Source organism: Camelus bactrianus, chromosome 2, assembly GCF_048773025.1.
Source record: "Camelus bactrianus isolate YW-2024 breed Bactrian camel chromosome 2, ASM4877302v1, whole genome shotgun sequence".
Lineage (NCBI taxonomy): Eukaryota > Metazoa > Chordata > Mammalia > Artiodactyla > Camelidae > Camelus > Camelus bactrianus.
Window position 1 is genome coordinate 69,344,938 of NC_133540.1, and position 13,865 is coordinate 69,358,802.

Consider the following 13,865-nt stretch of genomic DNA (forward strand, 5'->3'; position numbering starts at 1 on the left):
AAAATGAAAACTACAGGCCAATATCACCAATGAACATAGATGCAAAAATCCTCAACAAAATATTAGCAAACAGAATCCAACAGCACATAAAAGAAAATCATACATCATGATCAAGTTGGATTCATCCCAGGAACACAAGGGTGGTTCAACATATGCAAATCAATCAATGTGGTACACCACATCCACAAAAGAAAGGACAAAAACCACATCATGTAATTTTGAAATAGGATTTGCGTGAAATGGTTCTGGAGAGAGAGAGCACACACTAGGCACAGGAAGAAGTACAGAAGGCAAAAAAAAAACACTTAAGACAGTCTTCAAAAATGCTAAGTCAGTAAGCATATATGCCATTTATGTTGAAATAAAACTATTACCAAGACCTAATAACTTAACTTTTATAATGTTTATAATGAATTTGTAGTAAGACTTACTTTGTCATGGTTGGTGTACAATGATTTCACCCATGCTTACCTTTTCCTTCTGAAAATAGCAGTCCAAGGATTATGTATATGTGGCTTGGTCCAGAAATGGTATTTTGTATATATTTATGAACACACTCAATTAGATTATTACATTACTGCATCTGTTCCTATGGACTTTGGTTTTTAATCCCATTTGAAGTTTGGAGTCCCACATAGGGATATGTAAGAGTTCAAATCTGAATTTAGAATTAGTCCTTGCTGAGGATGGTTTATGCCACAGTAGACAAATTAGAAATTGCAATTTACAAATAAGAACTGCCTGGAATTGTGTCTGCATCAGTGAACTTCCTGACTTTGGGAAATTAAAATGTTAAGCAGTCTGCAAATTTAGCACTTTCTACTCATTAAAATATTTGCATGTCACCCAGCTCTTCTATTAATTCTCACGTACAGAGGAAGTGGCAGAAGTCTGTGTAAATTGTAGTGTGGACACACTGCATACCAGGGCCCCCGGGATCCCAGGTGCATTTAATATGAGGAAATAATTTACTTTAATATGAGGAAATAATTTACTTTCTTAACTTTAGCATGATGTGTTTATAACCACTGATAGGCATCTGAGAAGGTGCTAGTCAGTTTCCAGTGAAATTCTTGTCAACACAGCACTTTGATAGGAAACCATAATTATCAGTGTCAGACAGTGAGTGCTTTTATCTATAGTTTGAAAGAAGTTGATGTCATAGCTCTGTCTGTATAGTCCTGGATATTTGTCATGTCCCAGCTGGCAGATAAATATTCTGTCCGTGGACTTACTGCCCAACACAGTGCTCTGCTGTCTCCAGTATAATGAGTGTGGTTTGCTTTTGGTTTTTTCCTTTCTGGTAAAACATTTTCCTGCTTTTCAAAGCAGGGATGTGGTTAGGAAATTTAGCCCCCAGGAACCTGCTGAACACCTCTGCAGCCCCAAACAGATTCGTTTGAAAGGGCAAATGGCAAGGTCTTCAGCTTCCAGGATGCAAAGGAAACTCCGAGGGAATCGAAGTGTACTACCTTTCACAGCCACAGCAAAGCATGGACTCCTTCAAGATCACATAGAGGCAGGGCTGGGGCTTTCGCTTTTCTTTTTGCCTGAAGAAACCAGCAGATAGGGTGATGTACACTAGGAATCAGCCTCTGCTTCAGGACTCTTGTCACTTTACTTTTTCTATCAGATGTCTTTTCTGCTATGGATTTATTTATCAGTGCCTTTGGATTTAATAATTTATCCTCCTGCAAGAGCATTGATGGGGAGAGAATCTACTGCTTTGAAAACACTTGGGCAGCTTATCTGGGGGTTTGATTTTATTCAACTGTTGAGTTAAATTTCAGATGTTTATTCATCACCTACTGTGGGTCACGAGATAAGACTTTTATATCTGAGATGTTCATTCTCTGCTATTCATTTTCAGAAGGGTGTGGTTGTCAGTGTTCAGAATAGGGCTGTGAATCAGTTAATGAAGCAGGGCCGACTGTCCTGTGAAGGCTGGAGCACAAGTTACCACAGCAGTTTAGATAACTGATATCAGTGATAAGCAAATGGTCTTTTCAATTTTTGTTGTCATGTCCTAGGATTTATGTATTCATTTATTTGGAGTTCTTTAAGCTCTTGTCAATAAATAAACCCTCAGAAGAGTGGTAAATTATAATAAATGACCGTGAGTGTCTTTGACAGGCCTGACCTTTGACATCATTAGTGCTGTCCTGATGGGCTGGCTAGATAAGAACCAACCTAAAAGGAAAAAACCAAAATCTGGATGTGTTTGTTTTGAATGGCTCTTGAGGTTTTTAATAAGAACATTTGCATCAGACAAAATGTAATTGGGATGAGAAAAATACATATGTTGGCTTAGTGTAAGGTCATGGAGGGGTGAGGGGGGTGGACAGGAAAAAAAAAAAAGACCAAGCAGCCAGGTCAAGGAGAGGGGAAAATCCATCAAGAACAGATTTCTCTAATGCTGGGATCATAAAAATGAGGACAGATCTTATGAAGTGGTATCTTGTACTTCAGATAGATAAATATACTAACAATAACCAAAAGCTTGAGAATTCAAAAACATGTACCTTTCTAGAATCCACTTAATGCTTTATAAACTATAGTTGAGTTATGTCATATTCATAACTTATGTACTATTCCCCATATGAGATATTCATTAATCCTCTATTTAATCCTAACAATATAAAACCTGTTTACATGTGTTAGGTCGTAGGTGCAGCTCCAGATTGAAATACAATGCATAAGCTTGAAGGCAAGCAGGAACACCTTATAAAACTCCACCTATCTCCCTTTTGACAACAAATTTGATAACTAAAGACAGACTTGATTCCCAGACCTCTACAGAAAGACTTTTCTTTTATGTATTCCTTAAATTTAGCTCAGTGGTTCTCAAACTTTGGAGGACGTAAAAATTACTGTATCATATATTTTAGTTTGAAAGAATTTCAGATAGAATTTTAATTTTATTCACTTTCCACCAAATACAGTGACTTAAGGCCCTGGCATTAGTTGCTTTGACTAGAATCTGTGTTTGGCAGGGCCAAACTGAAGTAAAATTGACCTGAGTTCAATTTAATAAAACTCAAAAAGTACAAAAAAAAAAACCTTACAAACAGAACTTTTGATATTCCCCTAATAATAGCTCTATCTTGGGAAGGAAGAATCCAAGGCCTAAAACTGAAACAGCCCACCCAACGCCCACAAGTTAGTGCAAGAGCCAATATATGAACCCAAATCTGTCTCATTTTGAAAAAAGCCTTTTTCACATGGGCTCTTGGATGCTGAAAGCAAGTAGTTGCCAGCTTTTATTGCTTTAAAACTTGACTTTCTTTTTATGTAGTGTCCCTCCAGTTATTGATGTTTATTCCTTTTTTCCTGTTGGCATCATTTTTGAGAGAAACAAAGCTTCTTTTTTAAATATTTCTATTGACAGCCGGGTTGTATGCCACATGCAGTGCGGTTATCGTGCATCGACAACTGCGTCATCCCAGCAGGCTCTCAAGTTACATTAGAGTAGAAATGCCCAAGCTTGGCTCCCGTCTTTGCTTACCCCACACTTGAAACAAAAGACACTGTTTGGAAGTTATTTTATTTAAGGGCAAAAGTCTCTCTGTTGTTTTAGTTTTCTCATGGATATCAATGATAATATTTCACATGGAGAGATATTTTCTAGTCTAAATAATTAGCATTACCTCATTCAATAACTGAATTGCAAATTAAGCCATGAACATAGCAAGCCTTTTCTGTTATTTCCTTGCCTCTCCTCACTTAAATATTTTCATTAATGTTGGACAGTACTTATAAGAAGGATAGACTGTAGCTCAAGAGCTGGGATCTGCCCCTCACGTTGCAGTTTCACCAGCTTTGTGATGTTAGGCAAGTCCTTTCATCCCTCTATGCCCCGTCTCCTCAGTCTGTATCTACAAAGGGATTATAACAGGGCATTCTAATCAAAGGTCTATTTTAACTCTAACATCCTGGGGGGCTGCGAGTTAGTAAGGACATAATCTTGGTTTTGAGGAATTTAAACCTGGCCAGTGATGCTCAGAAGTTCTAATATTTCTCACCTTGGCAAATTTGCTTGGTAACTTTTTCTATTAACATACTACTTATGGCACTAAAATAGTTTGAATTACCGTTTTAAAAACTTAATCATAAGATCATCATTTTGACTGTCGTCTGTTATTTGTAGCACATGAAAATTTAAAAGACCGGAAAAAATCAAAGCAGTTGGCGTTTATTGGGGAAATGAAGTTTTACATAGAGCTCCTGGCTTGTTCCTGAGATTTCCCAAATATAAACCCACTAAATAGGCTATGTTCAGGCATGTTATTGCGCAATTACGAGCCATATACTTAAGAATAACTTGGTCTTACTTAGTGCTGTATAAAACCAAGGAAAGCTCACTTTCCTTTTTAAAATATTCGGGCACGGGCTCTCATCTTTTATAACAGTTGGACATCAGCTGAAAAATATGGGCAAACCCCATCTCTAGTCTAAAGGATGACCTTGTGAAAATTAGAAAAAGTCATTCCTTCCTCAAGTCATTTAACCACCATCAGCCAGAGCATTATTATATTGACAGTCCAGATGTGTAGCCAACACAGATGTGCACGGGCCACCAGAGCTGGTCAGTGCAAACCCTGCACATTGTCAGCCTTACCGACGGGAGGATGGAAACCAAATTTGAGTCTCAACACTTTTCTTGACTGTAAACTATCATTTCCCATCTATGGGACGGATTTTCCTCATCTGAAAAAGGCTGAACTAGATAATCTCTTGAAAGGATGTTTTGAGCAATTATGACACGGCTTCCTAGCATAAGAAGCATTTCGCTATTTAGGAACAGCCTACTCTTGCTCTGGCTTTCAAACTGTTCATGCCTTCTCTAAACTTTCTCGCCACAGTCAGACTTCTTCCAATCTCTATTCTCAAATAAGAATCAGGAAAGTCTCCTATTTGAATAGGAAAACAATTCTTTTAAAATATTTTATAATATTTAGATTAAAAAAAAAAAAAAGGCACTGCTCTGTGTTGGTTTCCCCTAGTTGAAGTTGCTGAGGCTACTGTAGCCAGTGGGGGCATGTCCTGCTCCCTTCCCCAAGCTCTACACCTGTCAGCCCACAGATTGTGACTTTGAAAGTTATCAATGGAGGTACGTTTTGTTCCAGAGAGTTCTTCCATGGCAAGACTGTTCCTCCCATTGCAGGACATTCAGCATCCATGGTCCTCATTAAATTCCACAAACAACCCCCTAATCATTATGACAAACATTAGAAATGGCACCACCTCTGGTTGAGAAACCATTTTAGCATCTAGTTGCTCTCTGGCCCTGGAAATTTGCTTCTGAAACCTGCCACTGTATCTTTGCCAGAAGCCACAAAGGCCAGGAATAAACCTCTTTAAAAGGAGAAGGTGAAAGAGTATACAGTACTTAAGAGTGCATTGGTTGTGGCTTTTCAGAAAAACCGGGCTCCTTGTCTGTGTCATAACTAGGCAACCTGAAATTCAGATTTCCTATTCATTTTATTAAATAGTAGGCTGTGTCAACTCTACACATAAAATCTCTCAAGAGCCCAGTGTGCCTACAATGTGCATCATAGTGGTGTTGATGCAGTTGTCGTTTACTGATTGCTTGCAGTGTACCAGCACTTTACAAATCTCATTTATCCTTTCCACAGCTATATGGAAGTGAGTATTTATAATCCCTTACACAGATTAGAGAACTGATGCTTAGAGAAATGAAATAGTTTGACCAGGCTCTCATAGTGACAGGGCTAGGATTCAGACTAAAGTCCATGAGACTGAAAATCTCAGTTTCACTGCCTTGGCCAACAGCCGAGGTGCTTTTTCAATCGACCTGACTTTAAAGTAGTAAGAGAGTTAACTGGAATCTCTAACTTAGGAACTAGGCTGCTGATAGTGACACTAAAAACAATTATTTTGCACTGTGTTCTGCCAGAGATGTGATTTTTCATTATCGCTAGGACCACTCTCAGCAGGATCACCTCATTAGCTGAAGAAAATGTCCCCTGTGGTTCCGTGAGAGACAGATCAGGTGAAGTATGAAAACAAACTCTAGAAAGTGGTTCTGTGTTCCCCGCGTTTAGGGGATGGAGCAGTAATCCCCTTTTCTGATTCCCAGCTTCCTAAGTGGTGTTTTAGTTGTGTATTGCAGAAGTGTTTTGAAAAGGATGGAAAAAGTTTTACGGAGCTGCCTTCCAAAACTCTTTATCAGTGTTTCCATAACAGAGTAAATTGGGGTGTTGAACCATTGGTGAGTGTACTTAGTACTTACTTGTCTGTTTTAAATTTTCCCATGTTGGAAAATAACAGTTTGGCTAGATTACTCACTGTTGGCTACAAGGAATAACTAATAAGTGAGGTGTTTTTTTTTTTTAATTTTAAAATAACCTCAAATGCAACACTCTGTTAAGTATATTGATACACCTATTGATAGATATCCCCCAGGCTATGTTTCATAGATACTATCCATAAAATCCTGTCACTTCACTCCCTTGCTTCTCCATTATCTGTAGAGAAACCAAAGTGATCTTTTCAAAATTACATTCACTCACAGGATTTGCATTTTATTTAGAATAACATTGAATGCCTCCTCATGGACCGTCATGCCTGCGTGATCTGCCTGCTGCTCATCGCCCTGAGCCCACCTCCTCCCTCTCTCCTCTCCCTCCCTACCCTCTAAGGGCTCTGGTTTCATGTCAGGACTTTTGCATCCACTGTCCCTCTTCAGGGAGCATTGTTTCCTCTAGATCTTTACTTGCTTGATTCTTTCTCATTATACAAGCTTCAGTTTAAATTTCATTTCAACAGGAGATTCTTCCCTGATTCCCTAAGTTGGTCATTATTTTATCTCTATCACATTATATTCTTTTGTTTTACTTTCCAAAAGGACGCATTTGAAATGACCTTCATTATTTTGTTTATTTTCTGTTAAACAGGAATGAAAGCAGTGACTTTTCCCATCTCTTTTGTCATTGTACCCCTACGCCTAGAATAGAACCCAGGGGTAATAGGGTTCAGGAGTACTTCTTAGGTGAATGAATGAATGAATGAATGGATGAATGAATGGATTCCAGTTCTGTGCCTGAGAATAATAAGTCTCAGATGAATACCATAAGGCACAGAAGTATTTATTGAGTGGTCCAGATGTACATAAACATGGGAAAGTAGAGATTAAACATGAAAACATTATCAGCTTCCTCTTTATTATTCCTTGGTTTGTCTGTCAAGAATAGGAACTCTGCTGGGAAGTGGAGATGAAAGCCAGGGAAGACCCAGAACTGCTTTACAGGGTGAAGTTTCGGCCCGTGCTGTGTCTCTGGAGACAGGCTTCTCCCTTTGTCAGTTCCAGCTCTTCTTCTTCCTCCTACAGGCCCACTCTGATTCTTACCAAAATTTTCAGGGTGAACATCAGACCATCCCTAAATCCTCATTTCTAGGCCCTCCCGCCTTCAAAAAAATAAATCTTAGACATCCCTCTATTTAACATCATCCCTACAACAGTGACATCAATTATCTGGTCTCCTGTGCTAGCAGTGAAATTATATTGTCTTAAGTCTTTGGGTTTCAAAAATAAATAACCTTTTTTTCTTGTGCTTGTATATGTCCCAGATGTCCTTTTATTGAGTTCACAGAATACAAATGGAAAAAGGTTATTACCAGACAGAAGTGTTTAAAAATGAAAATCAAACCTAATACATGGACTCAGACAACTGGAATAAGGAATATAATATTTATAAAACTGAGTAGGAGGTTGCAATCATTGCTCTAAAATAAAGCATTAAAAATTAATTCAGAGCAAACCTGTCTGTGCTATAGCAAACCTCTCTTTCATTAAGGTAGCACTGCATGTTTCTCTAGAATTAGTTCCCTCAAAATAGGTAAATAGCTTTTAAGAACTGTGTGTTCTACAAAGTACAGAAGATCTACCTGAGGCATGATTTAGAGTTACCTTTAGTATCATTACAGACCTTTAATTTTGAAACAATTAACAGTTGCAGTTTCTCTACGTTTTTTGCTCTTGAGTATTGCTAGGAAAGTTTAACTCACGCAGTTCTTACTCATCTTCATTTGATTAATCCAGATGGTGCTGTTATCATTTGATTAATTCATGTGTTGTAGAATATTAAATATTAGGAAACGGTGGGTGCTAGTTATGTCATACTTGAAATTCTTCCCTAGATTTTCATTTCAAAAAATTTACGTTCCACATTTTTTAAATGTTTTCTGCTGATTTTTTACTTCACATTTATTGCTATTTTTTTTTTTGTTATTGTCATCATCAGTCATTCTCATCATTATGTTTCCTACCTTGGAATACACTAAAAAGAAAGGAAAATAAAACTGCTGGTGTTATTTCTGCATTTACTATTGGGATGAGCTTTTTATTTTGCCCGATTTACACTATTCCTCTGAGGCCCTAAAATAAATAACCTTATAACCTCTAGGTGCTATTGATTTTTGAATGATTTAAAATAAAAAGCATCCAGTTTCCATTGCATTGACAAACTGCTTGGTCCCTGGGCAAAACCTATTGGATTCCTGTTAAATGGAGAGGCAAAAAACAAACAAAAATCCAAAAAGTAGATGTGAGACGGAGGGAGGAGAGGTGGTCTTGCTCAGCTCAGTAAATGGGTGTTTAACCTTTGACCAATGACGACAGGTCTTCTTTGGTTCTGTTAGACTGAGAGCAAGCTGTTATGATTAAATAAAAGAGAAAAAAACTGTTTAGAGCCTTACTGAATGTGTCCTGGGAATTAAAGCATATGGCGGGGATAAGGAAAAAAGATTTTCCTTATGCTAATGACCCTTGATGTCTGAAATAAATTAGATCCATTAGAGTTTATGCTCAATAAAAGAAAGACTTTAAGCACTCCAAAGTTAGTGACTCGAGACCAGTTTTTGCTCTGAAATTCAATCTGCCTACTTATTAATTCTTAGTGAGGCTCCAGAGCAGACAGGAGATTCAGAATCATAATTCTGTACTGAACCAGAATTTTAAAGGACCTAGGTTTCTTCTCCTTTTATTTTAATTAAACCATTTTTCATGCTTCTTGTTTTGTTTCCCTCATTAATTTGATTTTGTTCCCATTTTTGTTTCATTTTTTGTTTCTTTTCAAGGTTTCATTTATCCTATTTCAACTGAACAGAGAACCCAGAATGAATATGGATTTTCTTGTAAGTTTGATGTTTGGTTTTTATGTTGCTGAATAATCATTTAACGTTATTGCCCCCAGTTCAAGTTTACCTTTCTTTGCATCACAGATGTACACGCAGGAAAAAGGCACCTAATATATTCTAACATGAAAAACAAATTAGATTTTCACTGCTGAAGAGAAGAAAGGGTTATTTCAAGTCTCTGCCAGCTTTAAAATCTATCAGTTTACTGTTCAAAGCTTGAATCCCAGTAGCTGACAAAACACTTCATGAAATATGCTGATCTAAATAAAAGGCAGAGTTCAAATGCTAAAAAGTAAAGAATTGAGAAAATGCACATCTATTGAATTAGAAATCATGAATGTTGTGTAAGTAATTACAGCCTGGTAAAGTAAAGCATTAAGGATTTAGATACAGTATTCTGATCAGAGTTCAGAATGCAGCTGTAGGGCCTCAAATAAAACCCAGTGGCAAAGTGAAGTCAGCACTTTGAAAGCAGTGCTTACATAACCAGAGGGTTTGGTATGGCACTGGTTTTCCAAAAAGATCTGTCAATGTTGACTTGATTGATGTGAAAACAGATATTCTGGAAACTTTGAGAAAGACAATCATTTAAAAAGAAAAAAGATTCTTTCACATATAGTACATTTAAACACAAAATACTAAAAGAGATGAAGGGATTTCCCATAGGGAATTCTTTTGTACTGTCGCTGTATTGAAGGTACACGACTTGAGAGCATGGGTGATCACATGGGCTGCTGGCAAGCCAAGGGATGCACCATTGCACCAGAAAAATCATGTGGCTGTGAGTCTTAAGAGAAAGTAGTGGCTCCTTAACTCTTGGGAGGTCATCATGGGACCTACAAATCTGAAAATTCTTTCCCTACAAAATGTACACGTATGAAGTTGAGCATAAAAAAGCTGTTCTTGACCATCTGAAGTATCAGTTTAATCACCTTTTACGGTGAGCAGAACAGCTTTGGTTAACTTTGCTGACAATTTTTGTCCATTACAGAAAACTAAACCCAGAGACTTAAAGATGTCTGTGGGATTCAGGAAAGATTTAATTGTGTTAGTTTGTTTTGTTTTAATTGTCAGCTTCTATTATCATTTGCCATTGGATTAAAACCTGTTTGAGGGGAGGGTATAGCTCAAGAGGTAGAGCTCATGCTTAGCATGCATGACATCTTAGATTCAATCCCCAGTACCTCCATTAAAAAAAATTAATAAAATAAACCTAATTACTTCCCCCTAAAAAAACTAAAAAAAAAAAAAAAAAAAGCATGTTCTATGCCACTAAGGCAACGTACAACTTTTACAGGAATTTTCTTCTTGCTTTACCCAGAGACAGCCCTCCCCAGCTGACCTTGCACTGCATTAATCAAATGCTTAATTGCCTTTTGGGGGTAGTCTGACCTTTCTGATCATTGAACCAGGCCTTTATCTTACTCAGTACACCATAGAGCTATTTTTTTTATTCCAGTAATGAGTAGCTCAAGTGTAAATCTCTGACAAGAAACCGTGAGAAGCTCAGGGTTCTCAGAGGTAATACTGAATCTGTAGCAAAAGCCTGGCGTTATCAGCATTAACCTCTGCTCCCCAGATCTGAGTCTTCTGAAAGTACACCTTTCAAACTCAACATGTTTGCTCCCAATGTTTATTTGCTTGGTTCCGCCATTCCCACCCACCCCTTCACTGATTTAGGGGAAAGTGAGAAGAGTGCTCTGGAAAGTAATTTTGTGACTTGGAGTGATACTTAGAAAAATATTCTGGTTCAATAAATACACAGAGTCAGAACCTGCCAGGTATTTCTAACAGAGTGTTTATGTTTATCTTTTTAAAGAACTGTCAGTGAATTCATAGCTGCCTCCCAAACTTTTCCACCTGAAATTAGTAATAAACTTTTTTTCCTTGTGGGTTGGGATGGTTTTAGCTCCAGTTTCTTTTTATGCCTTGTAATAAGTGGTCTGTTATGGTGCCCAATTTAAGACAGATTAGTGACTAGATAGATGCAGAGTGAGAAAGGAAAAGAAATCAGAGATAATTTTCCACTGAAAGGCCACAGTTGCTTTATATAGCTTTTGAAATAGATTTGAAATTAACCTATAAAAAAGGCAATAAATGTCTGAAAAAATTATAGCAATACATATGTGTACTGTGGGAAATTTCTCTAACCAGTTAATCCAATGTCTCCTCCTTCCCTTTAGCTGCTCCTGATTCAGATGATGTTGCTCTGTATGTTGGCATTGTGATAGCTGTGATAGTTTGCCTGGCCATTTCTGTAGTTGTGGCTCTCTTTGTGTATCGGAAAAATCATCGTGACTTTGAGTCTGACATCATTGACTCTTCCGCACTCAACGGAGGCTTTCAGCCTGTGAACATCAAGGCAGCAAGGCAAGGTCAGTTGACACTGCCCTTCACACTTGGACTTATGCATATAAGCAGCCTCCTTATGTGTCTTCAGAATCAATGAAAACACCCAGTTCAGCTGGACTGTAAGTTCCATGAAGGCAGGGATTTTGGTCTATTTTGTTGGTTACTTGTTAACTTCATTCACATAACAAATTAAAGTTGACAGGGTGCATAAGTCGTTTTTTCCTTCTCTAACAGGTTTCTCAAGTCATACTTTTTAAGTACACAGATTGGTTGATTGATCTCTTGAGTCTTTTTCCTTTTGACAAGGCATCTTGTATTGCTATGAATACAGTGGTCTACAGATGAACCCCAAACCAGTATAGACAAGAGAAATTATTACCTATAGTCACCTAATAAGGATCCCCATCTATGAATACAGTCTGTTGAAATAGCTAAATACCTTAGAAGCAATAAATAGATTTCAAGGCAGAATATAGAATGAACATATCTATTTATTTGTGGCCAATAATAGAACAGATCCTAGCTCTCTAGTTGCCTTGTGTTCAGCAGTGTTAGTCTGTCCAGCTGTAATATGTGTTGAGTTGCTTTGCTGTTGGTTCAGAAAGTGTCAGGGGAAGTCTGACTAATGTAAGTTGCCTGAATGAAGAACGCAACTGGACGTCCTTTCTCTTTCTGACTCAGATCTCCTGGCGGTACCCCCAGACCTCACATCAGCTGCAGCCATGTACAGAGGACCTGTCTATGCCTTGCATGATGTCTCGGACAAAATCCCAATGACCAACTCTCCAATCCTGGATCCACTGCCTAACCTGAAAATCAAAGTGTACAATACCTCAGGTGCTGTCACACCCCAGGATGACCTCTGTGAGTTTGCATCAAAGCTGTCCCCTCAGATGACCCAATCCTTGTTGGAGAATGAGGCCCTCAACCTGAAGAATCAGAGTCTAGCAAGGCAGACAGACCCATCCTGCACTGCGTTTGGCACCTTCAACTCCCTTGGGGGTCACCTTATTGTTCCCAATTCAGGTAATTCCTAAAGGTTTTTACATTGCAGAGATAGAGCTTGAAAACATATTCTTGTACCAAAATCTTTTTTGTTTGTCTTCATTAGGCCTGAAAAGTTAAATGTAGCCTATCTAAACCAAATCTACTTTCGATGTAAACTAAACATTACTGCAGACAAAATCAGCAAAACCACTTATCTTCTTCCAGCCAACTCTGAGAATACTTCCTCTAGAAATATTATACTCACAACTTTCTGCCAAGGCATTGTTTAGAACTGCCATTGACTTTCCTTTTAATAGGACTTCAGAAGGCAACATTAAGACACAAGCCCTCACTGTTGTCATCACACTTTAAAAGAAAAAATTAATTAGAAAACATATCAGCTGGTTCAGTTCCAACTCCTACAGGAAGCAATACTTCAGAATACTAATCTTTAGATGATCAGAGGACATAACGGACACCCAGTCTTCACTTATTAATTTAACTCTTTATTACAGTCTTCAGTCTCAAGGTATTTATAAGGTACTCACTCCTACTTCTGATATATCTATCCAGAATCACAACTTCACCAGGTTTCTTTTGTATTATTACTCAGTTTTCAGTTTATTTAGTTGTCTGCTTCTAGAGAATAAGCCCCATAAAGCTCTTAAATAGTGAACGTGAATAGTGAAGTTAGTGACAGTGTTTAAAGTTTGGTATTCATTAATAGTAGTTATGGGTTTGGAACTCAGTTATAAGAGGGTTAATCGATTCCTCTGTAACATACGGTAGCTCTTTTGGACAAGACAGAGTGTTTTGTAGGTACAGCAAAAAGAAACAATCTGCTTGAACCAAGGTCTTCATGTGGCATAAGATGAGAATGTAATGTGTAAACAGCCATAAAGCCAAGTAATATACAGAACTAGTTGGTCTTCAGGTCTGAATATGAACTTGTCTTTGATTCTTGCTCTCACAATTTTTCACCTCATACCTTTAAAAGTACATTTTAATAAACTGAGATATTTAATGGAATATCATTTTTCCTTTTTAAAAATATATTTTACATAGCTGAGATTATACATTATATAAAATGCTTTTATTCAACTTATTCTCATGCTATTGCATGCTCTTTAAAATCATGATTTTAAATACATTTTAAGTCTATAAAATTAATAGATCAAAATGTACTCTATTCTTTCATTGTTTAAACATTATATTATTCCCAAGACATTTTTATTCATAATATTCACTGGATTCTACCTCTCCTTTCCATTTCTACACCTGTCGCTTTTTCACGTATGAATTACTATAAAGGCTTCTAAGTGGAAAGGAGGGAGCTAGCATGTTTTAACTACTTTATCCTGGGGAAC

At 37.5% G+C, this 13,865-nt stretch overlaps 1 protein-coding gene across 2 annotated transcripts in view; it reads left to right on the plus strand.

The window, feature by feature from the left end:
• The window catches only part of UNC5C (unc-5 netrin receptor C), a 338,296-nt gene that overhangs the window by 286,532 nt on the left and 37,899 nt on the right, over positions 1–13,865 (plus strand). For both annotated transcript variants that reach the window (XM_074343589.1, XM_074343600.1), the window contains 3 exons: positions 9,100–9,156; positions 11,343–11,534; positions 12,193–12,537. In XM_074343589.1, coding sequence (XP_074199690.1) covers positions 9,100–9,156; positions 11,343–11,534; positions 12,193–12,537 — 594 coding nt within the window. The remainder of the gene's footprint in view (positions 1–9,099; positions 9,157–11,342; positions 11,535–12,192; positions 12,538–13,865) is intronic.